Raw genomic sequence first — 13,970 nt, forward strand, 5'->3', positions numbered from 1 at the left:
GCAGCTTTGACATGGGGAGGAGGGTGAAGGAGAGCTGGAACATATATTTTAGGTATCAGAGTGCAACAGTGGCTGCATTCCCACTATGATTTAAAGCAAATTGCTGATTGGGTTATAGGACTGGTGTTCCCATTTGAAACCTGTTCCAGTCCTACTGTGATTGGTTTCAATCACAATGAAGCGAGTCAAATGCAAAAAAACCTGCTCTCTCCTGACATTACTTCTTTGGCAGTTCTTTTGAAAAGAACCAATACAAACAAGTGGGAACAACAGATCTGAATTGCATCATTCTGGAGGGGAGGGGCTAATGGCAGAGGGATGTTTACCATCCCTCCTCAGTTTTTGGTAGATCCACCATCCCCCCCTCCCCCAGTGCTGCCTTTGTGCTTGTGGTGTGACCTATGGGCCCATGGTTTTTTTTAAAAAAAATTGATAAAGATTCAATTCATTGATTTTGCAATTACTTGCAATCAGTGAGGCAAGTAGTGGCAAAACCAATGAATCAAATCTTCAATTTTTTCATTGGTTTTGCAGCTACTTGCCTCACTATGAGCTGCTGGGGATTGCCTGGGTAATTGCAAGTAGTTGCAATTACTGGGCTGCCTGGGCTGCCGCTTTCATCACTGATGACGCACAGATGATTGACATGCATTTGGAAGTGGAGCAAACTAGTGGGGACGGAAATCATGTCAAAAAAGAAGCAATTACAAGGGGATAATGAAAAGATCCACTTTCACAGTGGGAACGACGGATCTTTTGGAATTGATTTACCAACATGAAGTGAAGGTGAATCACAAACCAGTTCAAATGTAAGTGGGAATGAGCCCAATGTGTCTGTAATAATGCAATAAAAACTTCAGCTGAGAAAGAACAGGATTTTACTCAAGCCAATCCTACTGTAGCCAAGTGTGCCTGTCTATAACAGACAAGATAAACAGCAGTTGCTTTCAGAATCCCTTCTTGAGCATGCATTTACAACAGAACAGAGATAAAATGGGAGGTCAAATACCCTGCCTCATCAGCTACATTATAATTTTGCTCACCAAATTGGACATCAGAAGAAATGATGATTGGGTGCATTTTGGAAGAACCCTTGAAGTGATCTCTGGAAGGTCAGAATGTTTTTGTGTACTTATGCAAGGCTTACTTGACCTAGTTGCTTTATTTCACATGTGCGTGTTGTTAGTTTTGGGTAAAATGTTTGATAATACATGTTGAATTATTTTCTGTGATGTAGGAACTTATTCCTATTCTTTTCCTGCTATTGTTGCCTGTGGTCCCAAATTAAAAACTAATGCTCAGGAACACATCTATGGTGCAGTACAGACCGCCCGAAAATGGTAGTCTGTGGGAGCCCATTTTAACTCCGGAGGGATGCTGCACCCGCGAGACCACATGACGTCCCTTGGCACACTCATGATGTAATGGATGCGCTGCGACCTGTGGACGCTATGCATCCGTTACGTGAAAATGATGGTGGCCGTGTGGACGGGACACCACCATCAAGATGCTGCCATTACATACTAGGGTTTCGGACTGTATGGTTGCTGTGGCATCTGGAACCCTAATATCGCTGCCGCCATGACCCTTCTGGCCCGTCTGTCTTGAGCCAGTATCATTTACTGAGGTATAACTGTATGCTGCTTCTCTATGCATAGTAATGCAGTGATGCATCAAAGCCATGACAGAAATTGATGGACTAAATGTAGGTGACATCTATAATCTCAGGGAAAGCAACAGGTGTTTAACAAGCCTTCCCAAAAATCTTGGTAAATGACAAAATTCACAAGCTATGTTTACACTGATTGGAATCATGTTGACTTTTGTCCGGAATTAATCCCTTACTCAAATGATGGTCATTTTTGGCATTATGAGACAAAAGGAAATGAAGTAGAAAGGAGGATACACTCCCTGCTTATGTCTTAGGTGTCACCAGACACATTATCAGCACACTAGTGTTAAGGAGTGTGGTAGTCACACTTGCATGTACTTGGAACAATTTGTTACTTTCCAAAATCAGTCATTCAATTTTCAAAAAGATTGTTTTCCTATTTAGAAAAGAAGGATCATTTAGTCGTCGTAGAGAAGAAAACATTTGAACACCAGTTTTTCAATAAGTTTTTATTTTACAAGCTGTGCATCTTTCTTTTAAAAGCAAACATAAACATTACTACTTCGGACTGAAAAAGGACTGGCAGGCACAATACCTATTGCAGTTCTTCTTGCTTGGTGACAGCCAAGCAGGAAGAGCTGTAATAGGTATTGTGCCTGCCAATCCTTTTTTGGCATGTACAACCACCTATTAGCACATGCAGCTACCCATCAGATGTTTGTGATGTATGAGAGACGTATCCAGGATGTTGTATGGGCATACATCTTCAGTGGAAAAACCTTGGAATATGGTGCCTAAATCCTACTACTGGGTGGAATTCAGCATCGCAATTGCAAATGCATAACCTAGAGTTATGCATCTATGACTGGTTCATGTTCAGGAGCCCTATGTATTCAATAGTGTAGGGAATACATAGAAATTATTAAAGTCTCCCAATCAGTCAGCTGCTGCTGCGAGCAATGAGGGTGGTGGTGTTTCTGAGGGTGGATTGGGATGCACTCCCTTCCCTTCCTCTCCTCTTTCTCTTACTGGGTTGAATGCACACTATTTTTTTTCACTTTGCAGGAATACAAGTAAGTCAAGGACAAAGGGAGAAAGGGAGAGGGGGAGGAACAGGGACACTTTAAAAGTAGCTGAGAAAATAGGACAGCACAGGATTAACCAGGGCCATTCCAGATTATGTTATTCCAATGAAGGAGACTTCAGTGCTGAGTAAATAAGTATAACATTGCATTCTGCATTTTCTCAGTGGCAAATATTATTAGCTCTAAATATACAGAGTTATTTTAAAAATTGGCCCCGATTCTGCTAATAGTTACAGGTTGAAAGTCCTACAGCATGGAACCTGCTCATGTTATCTCTGAAGATGACTTATTATTTGTTGGCGGGGATATGGAGCAAATGCATATTTGATTGTCTGACTTAATGAGCCCCTTGATTTCCTCCCTTTATTGTCTTGCTTACTATTAGACATGAATTCATTTAAAATTTAGAGGGTAGGGCAGAAATATTTTCTATTCAACAGCTTAGACATCAGACTTGAACTTCATCAATCTCGTATCTGAACAAACAAAATTAAAAGAATTTCTTTAGATTCCCATTTATAAAGAGGCTTGGCTTTCAACAGAAGCAGCAACAAATTTATTCCTGCCACTTGACAGATTCAGATGGCTGCCTTAGGTAGCAGATTTTGGATCTTTTAAAAAGGCCATATTAGTAAATTGTTAGTGAAAGCAAATGATTAACAATAGGGGAAATGCAGCACAGAATAAGTAAAGAGGTAGTACAGGAATACCTGATTAACTTAAATGAATTTAAGTCACCAAGACTAGATGAACTATATCCAAAAGTATTTTTAAAAAATGGCAAATGTAATCTCAGAGCCACTTCCAATCATCTTTGAAAACTCTTGAAGAACAGGAGAAGTCCCAGCAGACTGGAGGAGGGCAAATTTTGCCCTCATCTTAAAAAAAAAAAAAAAAGGCAGGGGAGGATCCCAACAATTACAGCCCAGTTAGTCTGACATCAGTAGCAGGAAAGATTCTAGAGCTGATCCTTAAACAGAGAGTCTGTCAACACTGTGATAACTTGGAGGGAATCTCGGGCTGTCCTACAGGGAACAGGGAGATAGACAGGGAAGGAGAGGGAGCACAGGACTCTGAGAACATCCAATTGGGGATAGCAGGGAGGGTTTGCAACTGTGAGGAATTAGGAGAGAGAGGGACAATGGGCCAAGTGGGGAAGGGATTTAAGAGAGAGGGTGAGGAAATGTTGGAAGGGTGAGTGTGAATAGGGCTGGCTGGCCAGCTTATCTTCAAAGACGAGGAGTCCGTTCCCAGCAAGGAAGCTGAAATCGGGTAGTTTTAGAGACCCAGCGGGAGAGGGATTTATGAAAGAGTGGCCCAAGGTTTGCCTGGGGGACCCTCTGCAAGAAGTGGATCCTCAAGAGTTAGTTTGTAGAGGATATCCTTGGGTGTGCTGGGATACTAAAGGTCAGAAGCATATAGAAGGAAGAAGCTCTAGCGCCTGGGAAAAGGCTGAGTGGGAACCTACTGAAAAGGGACCCCATAAGGTATTGTGGTGGAAATTTCTTGTTGAAATATAAAAACTATAGAAAGATGGAGTCACCTTTGTCAGCCAGAGAGATGGTTTTTGAAATAAAGGCTTGGAGTTTAGAAAAACTAGAGGAAAGGAATAGTGAGTGCATCTTGACCTAGATGGAAGCTGGCACCAGTAGAAAGACATAACATAAACTACTGAGATAAGGATACATAGTTGACATTCAGAAGCAAGGTTAGGATGAATTCCACTGAATTCCTACAGGAGGGGGTAAGGAGTGATGATGCAGTTTTAATGTATGCATGTATTTCTGTTCTGATTGTAAGAATTCTATATGTTTAAATTGTAATTAGCCAATCAGGTGTATTGAAGAAGCTTCTTTGTCTTGAATAATATAAAAAGAGCCATTTTGTCTTGTTCGGGGCCTCAGCTTTTTGGAACTTGAATTCCACTGAGTTCAATGTTTTCCTTTGTCGACAACTGGAAATAAACTTATGGATTTTCAATTACTAGGTCCTCTTGCTAATCCTATTGATCTGCCAATCCTAGAAATCTAAGTTTCCTGAAATTTCTGTTACAGTATGAAGATTCAAGTCCACTGGAATTGTTGTTTTGGCACTGTTGTGAAGAAACAACTAATTCCCCTTTTTTCTGTTAGACCTTTTGGGTCACTGTGTTAATAAAGTTCTGGAAGATAGCATCATCTATTGGGTGGGGACCCTTTCTAATTACATTTTTTAATGGAATATAATAGAACTCCTGGATCTCAAGGGGTTGATCCACTGTTAGGTGGATTTGTCATTGGTTGACTGTCTGAACCCAAAGGGTGCTCAGCAATGGCTCCTCTTCATCCTGGAGAGCAGTGACTAGTGGGATGCCACAGGGTTCTGTCCTGGGCCCAGTGCTATTCAACATCTTTATCAATGACTTGGACAAAGGACTAGAGGGTATGCTTATCAAATTGGCAGATGACACCAAATTGGGAGGAGTAGCTAATACCCCTGAGGACAGGATCAAACTTCAGAATGACCTTAATAGATTAGAAAGCTGGGCCAAAGCTAACAAAATGAATTTCAACACAGAGAAATGTAAAGTACTGCACTTAGGGTGGAAAAATGAAATGCATAGATATAGGATGGATGACACCTGGCTGAACAAGACTACGTGTGAAAGGGATCTGGAAGTCCAAGTAGACAAATTGAACATGAGTCAACAGTGCGATGCGGCAACTAACAAGGCCAATGCGATTTTAGGCTGCATCAATAGAAGTATAGTGTCTAGATCAAGGGAAGTAATAGTCCCACTCTATTCTGCCTTGGTCAGGCCGCACCTGGAATATTGTGTCCAGTTATGGGCACCGCAATTTAAAAAGGATGTTGAGAAGCTGGACTGTGTCCAAAGGAGGGTAACCAAAATGGTGAAGAGTCTGGAAACCATGTCCTATGAGGAACGATTTAGGGAGCTGGGGATGTTTAGCCTGGAGAAAAGAAGGTTAAGAGGTGATATGATAGCCCTGTTTAAATACTTTAAGTGATGTCATATTGAGGAGGGAGCTAGCTTGTTTTCCGCTGCTCCAGAGACTAGGACCCGGAGCAATGGATGCAAGCTGCAGGAAAAGAGATTCCACCTCAACATTAGGAGGGACTTCCTTACAGTAAGGGCTGTTCAACAGTGGAACAAACTCCTTCGGAGTGTAGTGGAATCTCCTTCCTTAGAGGTTTTTAAGCAGAGGCTGGATAGCCATCTGTCGGGGATGCTTTGATTTAGATTTCCTTCATGGCAGGGGATTGGACTGGATGGCCCTTGCGGTCAGTTCCAACTCTATGATTCTATGACCTTAGCTTTTTAATTCTACCAACTCTACCTAACATCTCAAGAGAGTGTACAGTATTAGATTAATAACATTTACATTCATACAAAACAGCAGCCTATAAATTACATTTTACAGGAGGGTCCTGCAAATGCTGCTTGAAAAAGGCCAGTATCCTTTGCCAGGCATCCTCCTGGGCCTTTGCATGTTCTTTCAGCTTTCCTCCCCAGAGCACAAAAACCCCGAATATCTTGTGAAATGAAGCAGTGCACAAGGGTAAATAGGGTGGCTCCAAGAGGTGCCCTGCTCCAGGATAGCAATAGAACTCCACGTGACGTCCGCTCTCTTGAAGGCGGCGGACAGCTTCCCGGCAAAACTGCTGACTTGGCCAATTTCTGTCGTCCTCTCCAGAGAGGAAAAGGAACTTGCTTAAGGACTTCTCAACAGGGATCCGGCATTGCCAAGTTGCTGGATCTCTGGGATCATCCAAGATTTCTGAGTAATCCACAAGTTCAGAATCACCAGTGACCTTACTCTTACTCAGATCAAAGGGGTGAGGAGGAATAGTGAGGTCTTTAACTTTCAGAGGAATAAACGAATTAACACCTGAGCCAGAAATACTGACAGCTGCTTGGATGCCTGGCCAAAATGTAGCCAAAGCAAGGGCAATGTCTGCACCTTTAGACAGTCCGATGACTCCAATCCTTGTAGACTGCACCTGAAATGAGTGGGAGAAGGGTTACAATCAATTCCACAATTGCCCCTGCCATTTGCCCATATAAATTGAAAGATATAGGTCTTCAAGTTAAAGAATAAGATACAAGATTACTTTGTAAAAGAGGAACTAGGAATCAAATCCATGATATATGGCAATCCATGGTATGTATGCGGTATGTGAAACAATGGCTGCATCCACACTGCAGAAATAATCCAACATGGCACCACTTTAACTGCCATACTCAGTGCTATGGAATTCTGGGAACTGTAGTTTTGTGAAGCATTTAGCCTTCTCTGTCAAAGAGCTCTGGTGATACAACAAATTACAATTCCTAGAATTCCATAGCATTGAGCCATAGCAGTTAAAGTGGTGTCAAACTGGATTCTTTCTGAAGTGCAGATGAAGCCTATATAGACCACTCAGCTACACTGGGCATCCCTAGTGAAAAGATCCAATATGAAACAAGTAAAAAATGGATGTGTCACCCATCCCTTGTAGCCAAATACCAGTGCCATGCCACATGAGCCAGAAATACTGACACCTGCTTCGATGCATAGCCAAATGCCTGTTTCTTTCAGGTGGTGAGTATAAGGGTTGAAGAGAAAGGGAGAAAGCCCCTACAGGGGTTCTGGGGGGGCCCAAGCAATAGACCACTAATGAGTAGAGTAAGAATGGGCAACATGGGGGCCCTCCAGTGTTGCTGAACTGCAGCTTCCAGCATCGTTCACCATTGGCTATTCTAGCTATGGCGGACGCAAAACGTAATCATGGTGGGAGATTATCCACCCCTGAAGTCAACTAATATGGGGTAGAAAATGTAGCATGCCCAAACAAATCATCCTGCAATTTTCTGCTACAGTGATGTGTGTAAGCAGTGCAAGCCATGTGCCATTTTAAAATTCTTTCTTAAAAGCCCTCATCTGCTGTCCCATTAGTTCAGGCGTATCTACTCTCATTTTGAGCTACTGCTGCTTTCTTCCTTAGAACACATATGTGGAGATGTGAAGAAAAAGTAGCATTAGAATAATGTTTATTATTCTCTAGGAGATTTATACAGTCAGCCCTCCATATATTCATAGATTCAACCATCCATGGCTTGAAAATATTCCCCACTCCACTGAAAAAAAATTCCAAAAGCAAACCTTGATTTTGCCATTTGATATAAAGGACACTATTTTACAGTGCCATTGTATATAGTGGGGCTTGAACATCCACAGATTTTGGCATCCATGGGTGTGTGTGTGGGGGGGGGTGCCCTGGAACCAAACCCCAGTGGACTCCGAAGCCCACCCTACATAAATTTTTGCAGCTGCTTCTTTCATTTCAGGGTAATAGCAAGTCTGCTAATAGCTGAAGGGATGGTGTGCCTGAGGGGGGGAAAGCTGAACCGAGCATTTTCCTTAATGTGTGATCTGGCCCTCACTCACCACATGAAAACTAGGTTGCAATAGGATTAACGAATGCAAATAATATTGCCAGTTTTCAGACCTTCGAAAACATCAGGGTCTTATGTGTATTACTGTGCCGAAGTACTAATATATTGCTCATTAGGAAGAACAATTACTTTTATCTGTCTCTTACCTGCTCTTGTTTCTTCAAAAATTCTACTGCCTCACCAAAATAGTCCAGTTCTATGACATCTGGGAAAGATGGCAAATCTTCAAAGGCTAAGTAAGCCAGAGCCAGAGTCACATAACCTCGACTGGCCAGAAGGCTTGCTCTGTATTCCACAAGGCCCCCTCCAGATCCATACAAGTCCAGTAGTCCCGGGAATGGTCCAGGGCCTAAAAAGATGAAGACCTGATTTTACACAATGGAGTTTCATCAATACATAAATAGCACAGACAAACATTCTTGTCAAGAAATCTCAAAGCCTATTTATCTATGCTTTAGGATTATCTGAGGAAGCCCTTCCTCAAGTTCCCCTACCTGCTCTATTATTGTTGTTGTGTGCCTTCAAGTCTTTTCTGACTTATGGTGACCATATCACAGGGTTTTCTTGGCAACTTGCCATTGCTTTCCTCTGAGGCTAAGAGAGTATGACTTTCCCAAGGTCACCCAATGGGTTTACATGGTGGAGCCAGGATTCAAACCCTGCTCTCCAGTCATACTCCAGCACTCAAACCACACTGGCTCCCTTGCTCTAGTTATGAGGACAGTAACTAGCCTTCCCTCTGCTGGCATGACACCCTCATCCTAGCTTCATACACCTGGCAGCTACCCTTTCATCATTTGGCAAATGGTTAAAATATTATTTGCTCAGGTGTCACATTTCAGTATTTTTAATACGTATACATTCTCATGTCAATGCTCAGATGCATTACTGCTGATGTCTTTTAGTTTGCTGTTGCTGATAGAGTTTTCCATGGTGTTTTATGGTGCTGTTTTTACTTTTGCTGGCTTTCATTAGGTGTTCTAATCTTTGCTGTGATTTATTCTTCTTTATGAGCAACCTTAAGTTTGTCAGGAAGGTGAACGAGATGCAAGTTGTGGTCAGTATGGTAAAGCAGAAATAGAAGCTCCAAGGAGGCACGGAGAGAATGACAAAGAGTATGGACTGGTGTGTTTAAATATTTGAAAGGATGTCATGCTAAAGAAGGAGCAATGTTTTCTGTTGCTGCAGATACTAGGACATGAAGCAGTGGGTTCAAAGTACAGGAAAAGATATTCCACTTAAATACAGCAAAGAACCTCTTGTCAGTAAGAGATGTTCAACAGTGGAATATGCTGCCTTGGATGGTGGTGGAGTCTGCTTCTTTGGAAGTTTTTTAACAGAGGAATGGATGGCTATCTGTCGGGGGGTGTTTTGATTGTGAGTTTCTACATGGAAAGGAGTTGGACTAGATGGCCCTTGGGATCTCTTCTGGATGGCTCTTGGGGTGAAAGGAGACTGGCTAAGAGAATGAAAGGGTGGTGAGGGAGCAGTGGAAACTGGTGTTGTGTGAGACAGCTGAATGAGAGATGTAAGATAAGTCCAAAAACAAAGGTAGCTATTTTGATCTGTAAGAACAAAACAAAATTCAAAAGCCACAGCTGGGCAATATTTGTACCTGGGATAATTATAAGTCCATGATAGGAACCAATCTTGTCATGAAAACCCCATGATAGGTTTACTTTAGAGTCGCCATGAGTCGGAAATGACTTGAAAGCATATGACAACAAGGGTGTAAGCTTTCAAGTTCTTCACAATTCTACACCAAGCTACATGGGAAAACACTGGGGGATGGAGGTCTGTCTTCTTTGCTTCTCCTCCCCACTCTGGCCTAATTTTTACCACTTGCAGATGAACAGTTCTGGAGAATGCAAAAACTTGTACTTGCAGAGTAGCTCCAAATAAAGGCTGGAAAGTTAGTGGCTGAGCTAATGTGAGGTGCTTGGGAGAAAGAAGTCATAGGGTAGTCAGGGGCTTTGACTGGGAACAGGAGTAAACAACAGAATAGAGAGGTTGTGGTAGAGAACAAGCGTGTGCAAAACGTGGCCTTCCCGCTGTTCTTGGACTTCACCTCCCAGCCACTCTAACCAATATAGCCAATGGTGAGGAATGCTGAGAGTTGCCTTTCAACATCTGGAGCAGAGCACAATGTGTCTACAAAATGCTATAATACAGTGGGCCCTTGGTATCAGCTGGGGTTTGGTTCCAGGAACCCCCCTTGGATAACAAAATCCATGGATGCTCAAGTCCTATTAAATACAGTGACATAGCAAAAAGGTGTCTCTTATATAAAATGGAAAATCAAGGTTTGCTATTTGGAATTTATACTTTTTAAAACTACAGTCAGCCCTTCTTATCCATGGATTTTTTATACACAGATTCAAGCATATACGGTTTGAAAATGTTCAAAAACAGTATAAATTTCAAATATCAAGCCTTGATTTTTCATTTTTTATAAGAGACACCATTTTGCTATGCATTATATATAATGAGACTTGAGCATACACGGATTTTGTTATACACGGAGGATCTTGGAACTGAACCCCAGCGTATAACAAGGGTCCACTGTATTTTCAAGCTGTGGATGTTTGAATCTGTGGATAAAAATTCATAGATAAGGAGGGCCAACTGTAATATATTGTGTAAAGAAGATGAGTACTGTTTTTATACTTTGCAATTCAATATCCATGTACACATTCATGGAAGAAACTCATTCTCATGACCTACTAATTATACTATAATCTTATTTGGAATGGTGTGTGCCTTGGTGTTCTGTGTTTGCATTCTTTGGTAAAGAGTACACCTTGTTCACTACCATCAAAATACATATATAATTTAGAGTGCAGAGTTAGTGGCACCATACTACTGAAAAGAAAGGCTGAAGGTAAAGCATTGGTGAAAAGAATCCAGGAATCATTTATGAAGGAGGAAAGCCAGGAAGTACTGTACAAGATACCACAGAAAGAAAGAGCAATCAGTAGGTATCCCTGTGTAGTATAGTGGCCATTGTGTTGCCCTGAACTTTGGAAGATGCAGGTTCCACTGTCCATTGAACTATGAAACTCACTGGGAGGTCTTGGACTACAGTCGGCCCTCCTTATTGGCAGGCTTGCCTTCCATAGTTTTGAGCTTACGTGGAAGGCAAGCCCCAGCAGAAAGAATGGGGCATGTACTTCTGCCATGCACCCCATGCACCGCCATGAACACGTGCCCCATTATTTTCTATGGGGCTTGAGCATATACTCATTTCCCCATATGCGGGAAGGGGGCCCCAGAACAGATTTGCCCATGTATGGGGAGAGCAGACTGTAAATACTTTTTCAGTCTGATCAACTCCATAGGGTTGTGAGGAAGTGGTGAGAAGGAGAGCTATACGCACTACCTTGAGCTCGCTGGAGAAAAGGCAGAATAGAACTCTATATAACTCAGATATACTGCATACCCACAGTAATAAATCTGGGGAAAAAACAAACTATTGGCTAAGGTTGGTATCTTCTCCTCTTGGATGAAAGGAAATGATCTCTCCACTGAAACTGGGCAGATTCCAATTATTCAGTGTTCCCTATGTCAACTAAAGGCATAGGGGTCATTCCAATGCTCTTTGGTTTTGTTTTTAGTGGAGCAATGTGAATAACCTCACTCATGCATTCTGGGTTTGTTATTCACACTATGGAACCTCATCTATGCGCATCTCTGGGAGTATGGTTGCTCATATTTGAAATGTGCTCAAGGCATGTAAAAATTAATCCTGAATTATCCCAGGTATATTCACATTGGTTATTCACATTGCCAATGATGCACATCTTTTATTTTTTTTTTGGGGGGGGGGGGGGAACACTCAGGAAAAAAACCAGTTATTGATTAACCCTGGTGAAGTGAGGGTTTTGGCAGCCCACCCCCAAACTTAATTTGGTACATTCGGGATGCATGTGAAGAACAGAGATTGTTGCAAGTGCCCTTGTTTGTGCCAGATTGGGGGAAGGGCAGCCCTGTGGCCCCAATCCAGCAGTTTTCCGAGCCATGGAGAAGCGGAAAAATGAAATGAACAGATACTGTATAGGATGGGGGACACCTGGCTGAACAAGAGTACATGTGAAAGGGTTCTGGGAATCCAAGTAGACCACATATTGAACATGATTCAACAGTGTGATGCGGCAGCTAAAAAGGCCAATACAATTTTAGGCTGCATCAACAGAAGTATAGTGTCTAGATCAAGAGAAGTAATAGTGCCACTGTATTCTGCTCTAGTCAGGCCCCACCTAGAATATTGTGTCCAGTTCTGGGCACCACAATTCAGAAAGGACATTGAGAAACTGGAGCCATGTGTCCAAAGGAGGGCGACAAAAATGGTGAAGGGTCTGGAAACCATGCCCTATGAGGAACGAATTAAGGAGCTGGGGATGTTTAGCCTGGAGAAAAGAAGGTTAAGAGGTGATATGATCGCCCTGTTTAAATATCTGAAAGGATGTCATATTATTGACATTATTATTATTATTATTATTATTATTACCACCACCATTCGTGGGAACCATTTCCTGCCAGCAGAAGAGAGGCTGAGGGCCATCTGTCCCAGGGGGGCTTTGAAGGGGAGTTCCTGCATGGCGGAATGGGGGTGGGCTGGAGGGCCCTTCCTGGGGTCTCTTCCAACTCTCCCAGAATTCCACAGCAGCCTTGAGCCAGAGAAAGAGTGAAAGCGGTGCCAAAGCGGGTTCTCTCTCCCGTGTGGAGAGTCTGGGGACTCCCTCCCTCACTCACTCACCGGGGGGCAGGAAGAGGGTGGCGCGGAGCCTTCCTTCCCGGACGGGGAGCCTGCGGAGCCCGGGGGCCATGAAGCCCCTGGGGCTGAGGGCCCTGCAGAGGGGGGTCCCTCGGGGCTCTCTGCCCTGGAAGACCTCGAAGGCCACCCCGAAGGGTCTGCCCACGTCCCTCTTGGCCAGGCGGCGGCGGGGCTGCTCGGGGGGGCGGGCGCAGGGCCCAGAGCAGCCCCATGGCCTCCCGGCCCAGATAGCTGCCCCCGAGGGAGGGCGCCCGGCCCAGCTCCAGCTCCCCTCGGGCCCCCGCCCGGAACCAGGCCCAGGACTGGAAGAGCACCCCGCCCTCGTCCTCCAGCGAGGCCCGCACCGCCACCTCCGAGAAGGGCGCCAGGCCGGACACCGACACCGACACCGCCTCGTCCATCAGGCACAGGCCCCCGGGGGACACCCGCAGCGCCGCAGGGCCGGGAGGGGAGGCAGGAGGAGAAGGCATGGCTGGCCAGGAGGAGGGCGACTGGGCTCAGCAGCAGCAGAAGGAGCAGGAGCAGGAGGAGGCTGGGCTCGTCGTCCCTGGCCACCGCTCACCCGCCCACAAAGTCCAAAGGCTGGCCAGGAGAGGAGGGGTGGCTTGTTGTGTGTTTGTGTTTGTGTGTCTTCAAAGGCTGCCAAGGACATCCATAGAACCGTAGAGTTGGAAGAGACCGCAGGGGCCACACGGTCCAGCCCCATTCTGCCATGCAGGAACTCTCAGTCAAAGCATCCCATTTGACAGATGGCCATCCAGCCTCTGCTTAAAGACCTCCAAGGAAGGAGACTCCACTCCACTCCGAGGAAGGAGTGTGTTCCACTGTTAAACAACCCTTACTCTCAGGAAGTTAATCCTAGTGGAATCTCTTTTCCTGCAGCTTGCACCTATTGTTCTGGGTCCTGCTCAACCTTGCTCCCTCCTCAATATGACATCCCTTCAAGTATTTAAACAGGGCTATCATATCACCCCTTAAGCTTCTCTTCTTAAGGCTAAACATCCCCAGTTCCCTAATTCTCTCCTCATAGGGCATGATGTTGTGTGTGTCCCCAAAGGCTGA

The 13,970-nt window shown here is 44.1% G+C and overlaps 1 protein-coding gene across 1 annotated transcript; it reads right to left on the reverse strand.

The window, feature by feature from the left end:
• Positions 1 to 5,887: 5,887 nt before the first annotated feature.
• Positions 5,888 to 13,574, reverse strand: LOC121930432 (acyl-coenzyme A thioesterase 1-like). The gene is given in 4 exon segments (XM_042466723.1): positions 5,888 to 6,699; positions 8,281 to 8,483; positions 12,891 to 13,089; positions 13,091 to 13,574. Coding segments are annotated over 4 exon segments (1,290 nt in total). The 5' UTR covers positions 13,379 to 13,574; the 3' UTR covers positions 5,888 to 6,099.
• Between the last annotated feature and the right edge of the window lie 396 nt (positions 13,575 to 13,970).

This window comes from Sceloporus undulatus, chromosome 1, assembly GCF_019175285.1.
Source record: "Sceloporus undulatus isolate JIND9_A2432 ecotype Alabama chromosome 1, SceUnd_v1.1, whole genome shotgun sequence".
Lineage (NCBI taxonomy): Eukaryota > Metazoa > Chordata > Lepidosauria > Squamata > Phrynosomatidae > Sceloporus > Sceloporus undulatus.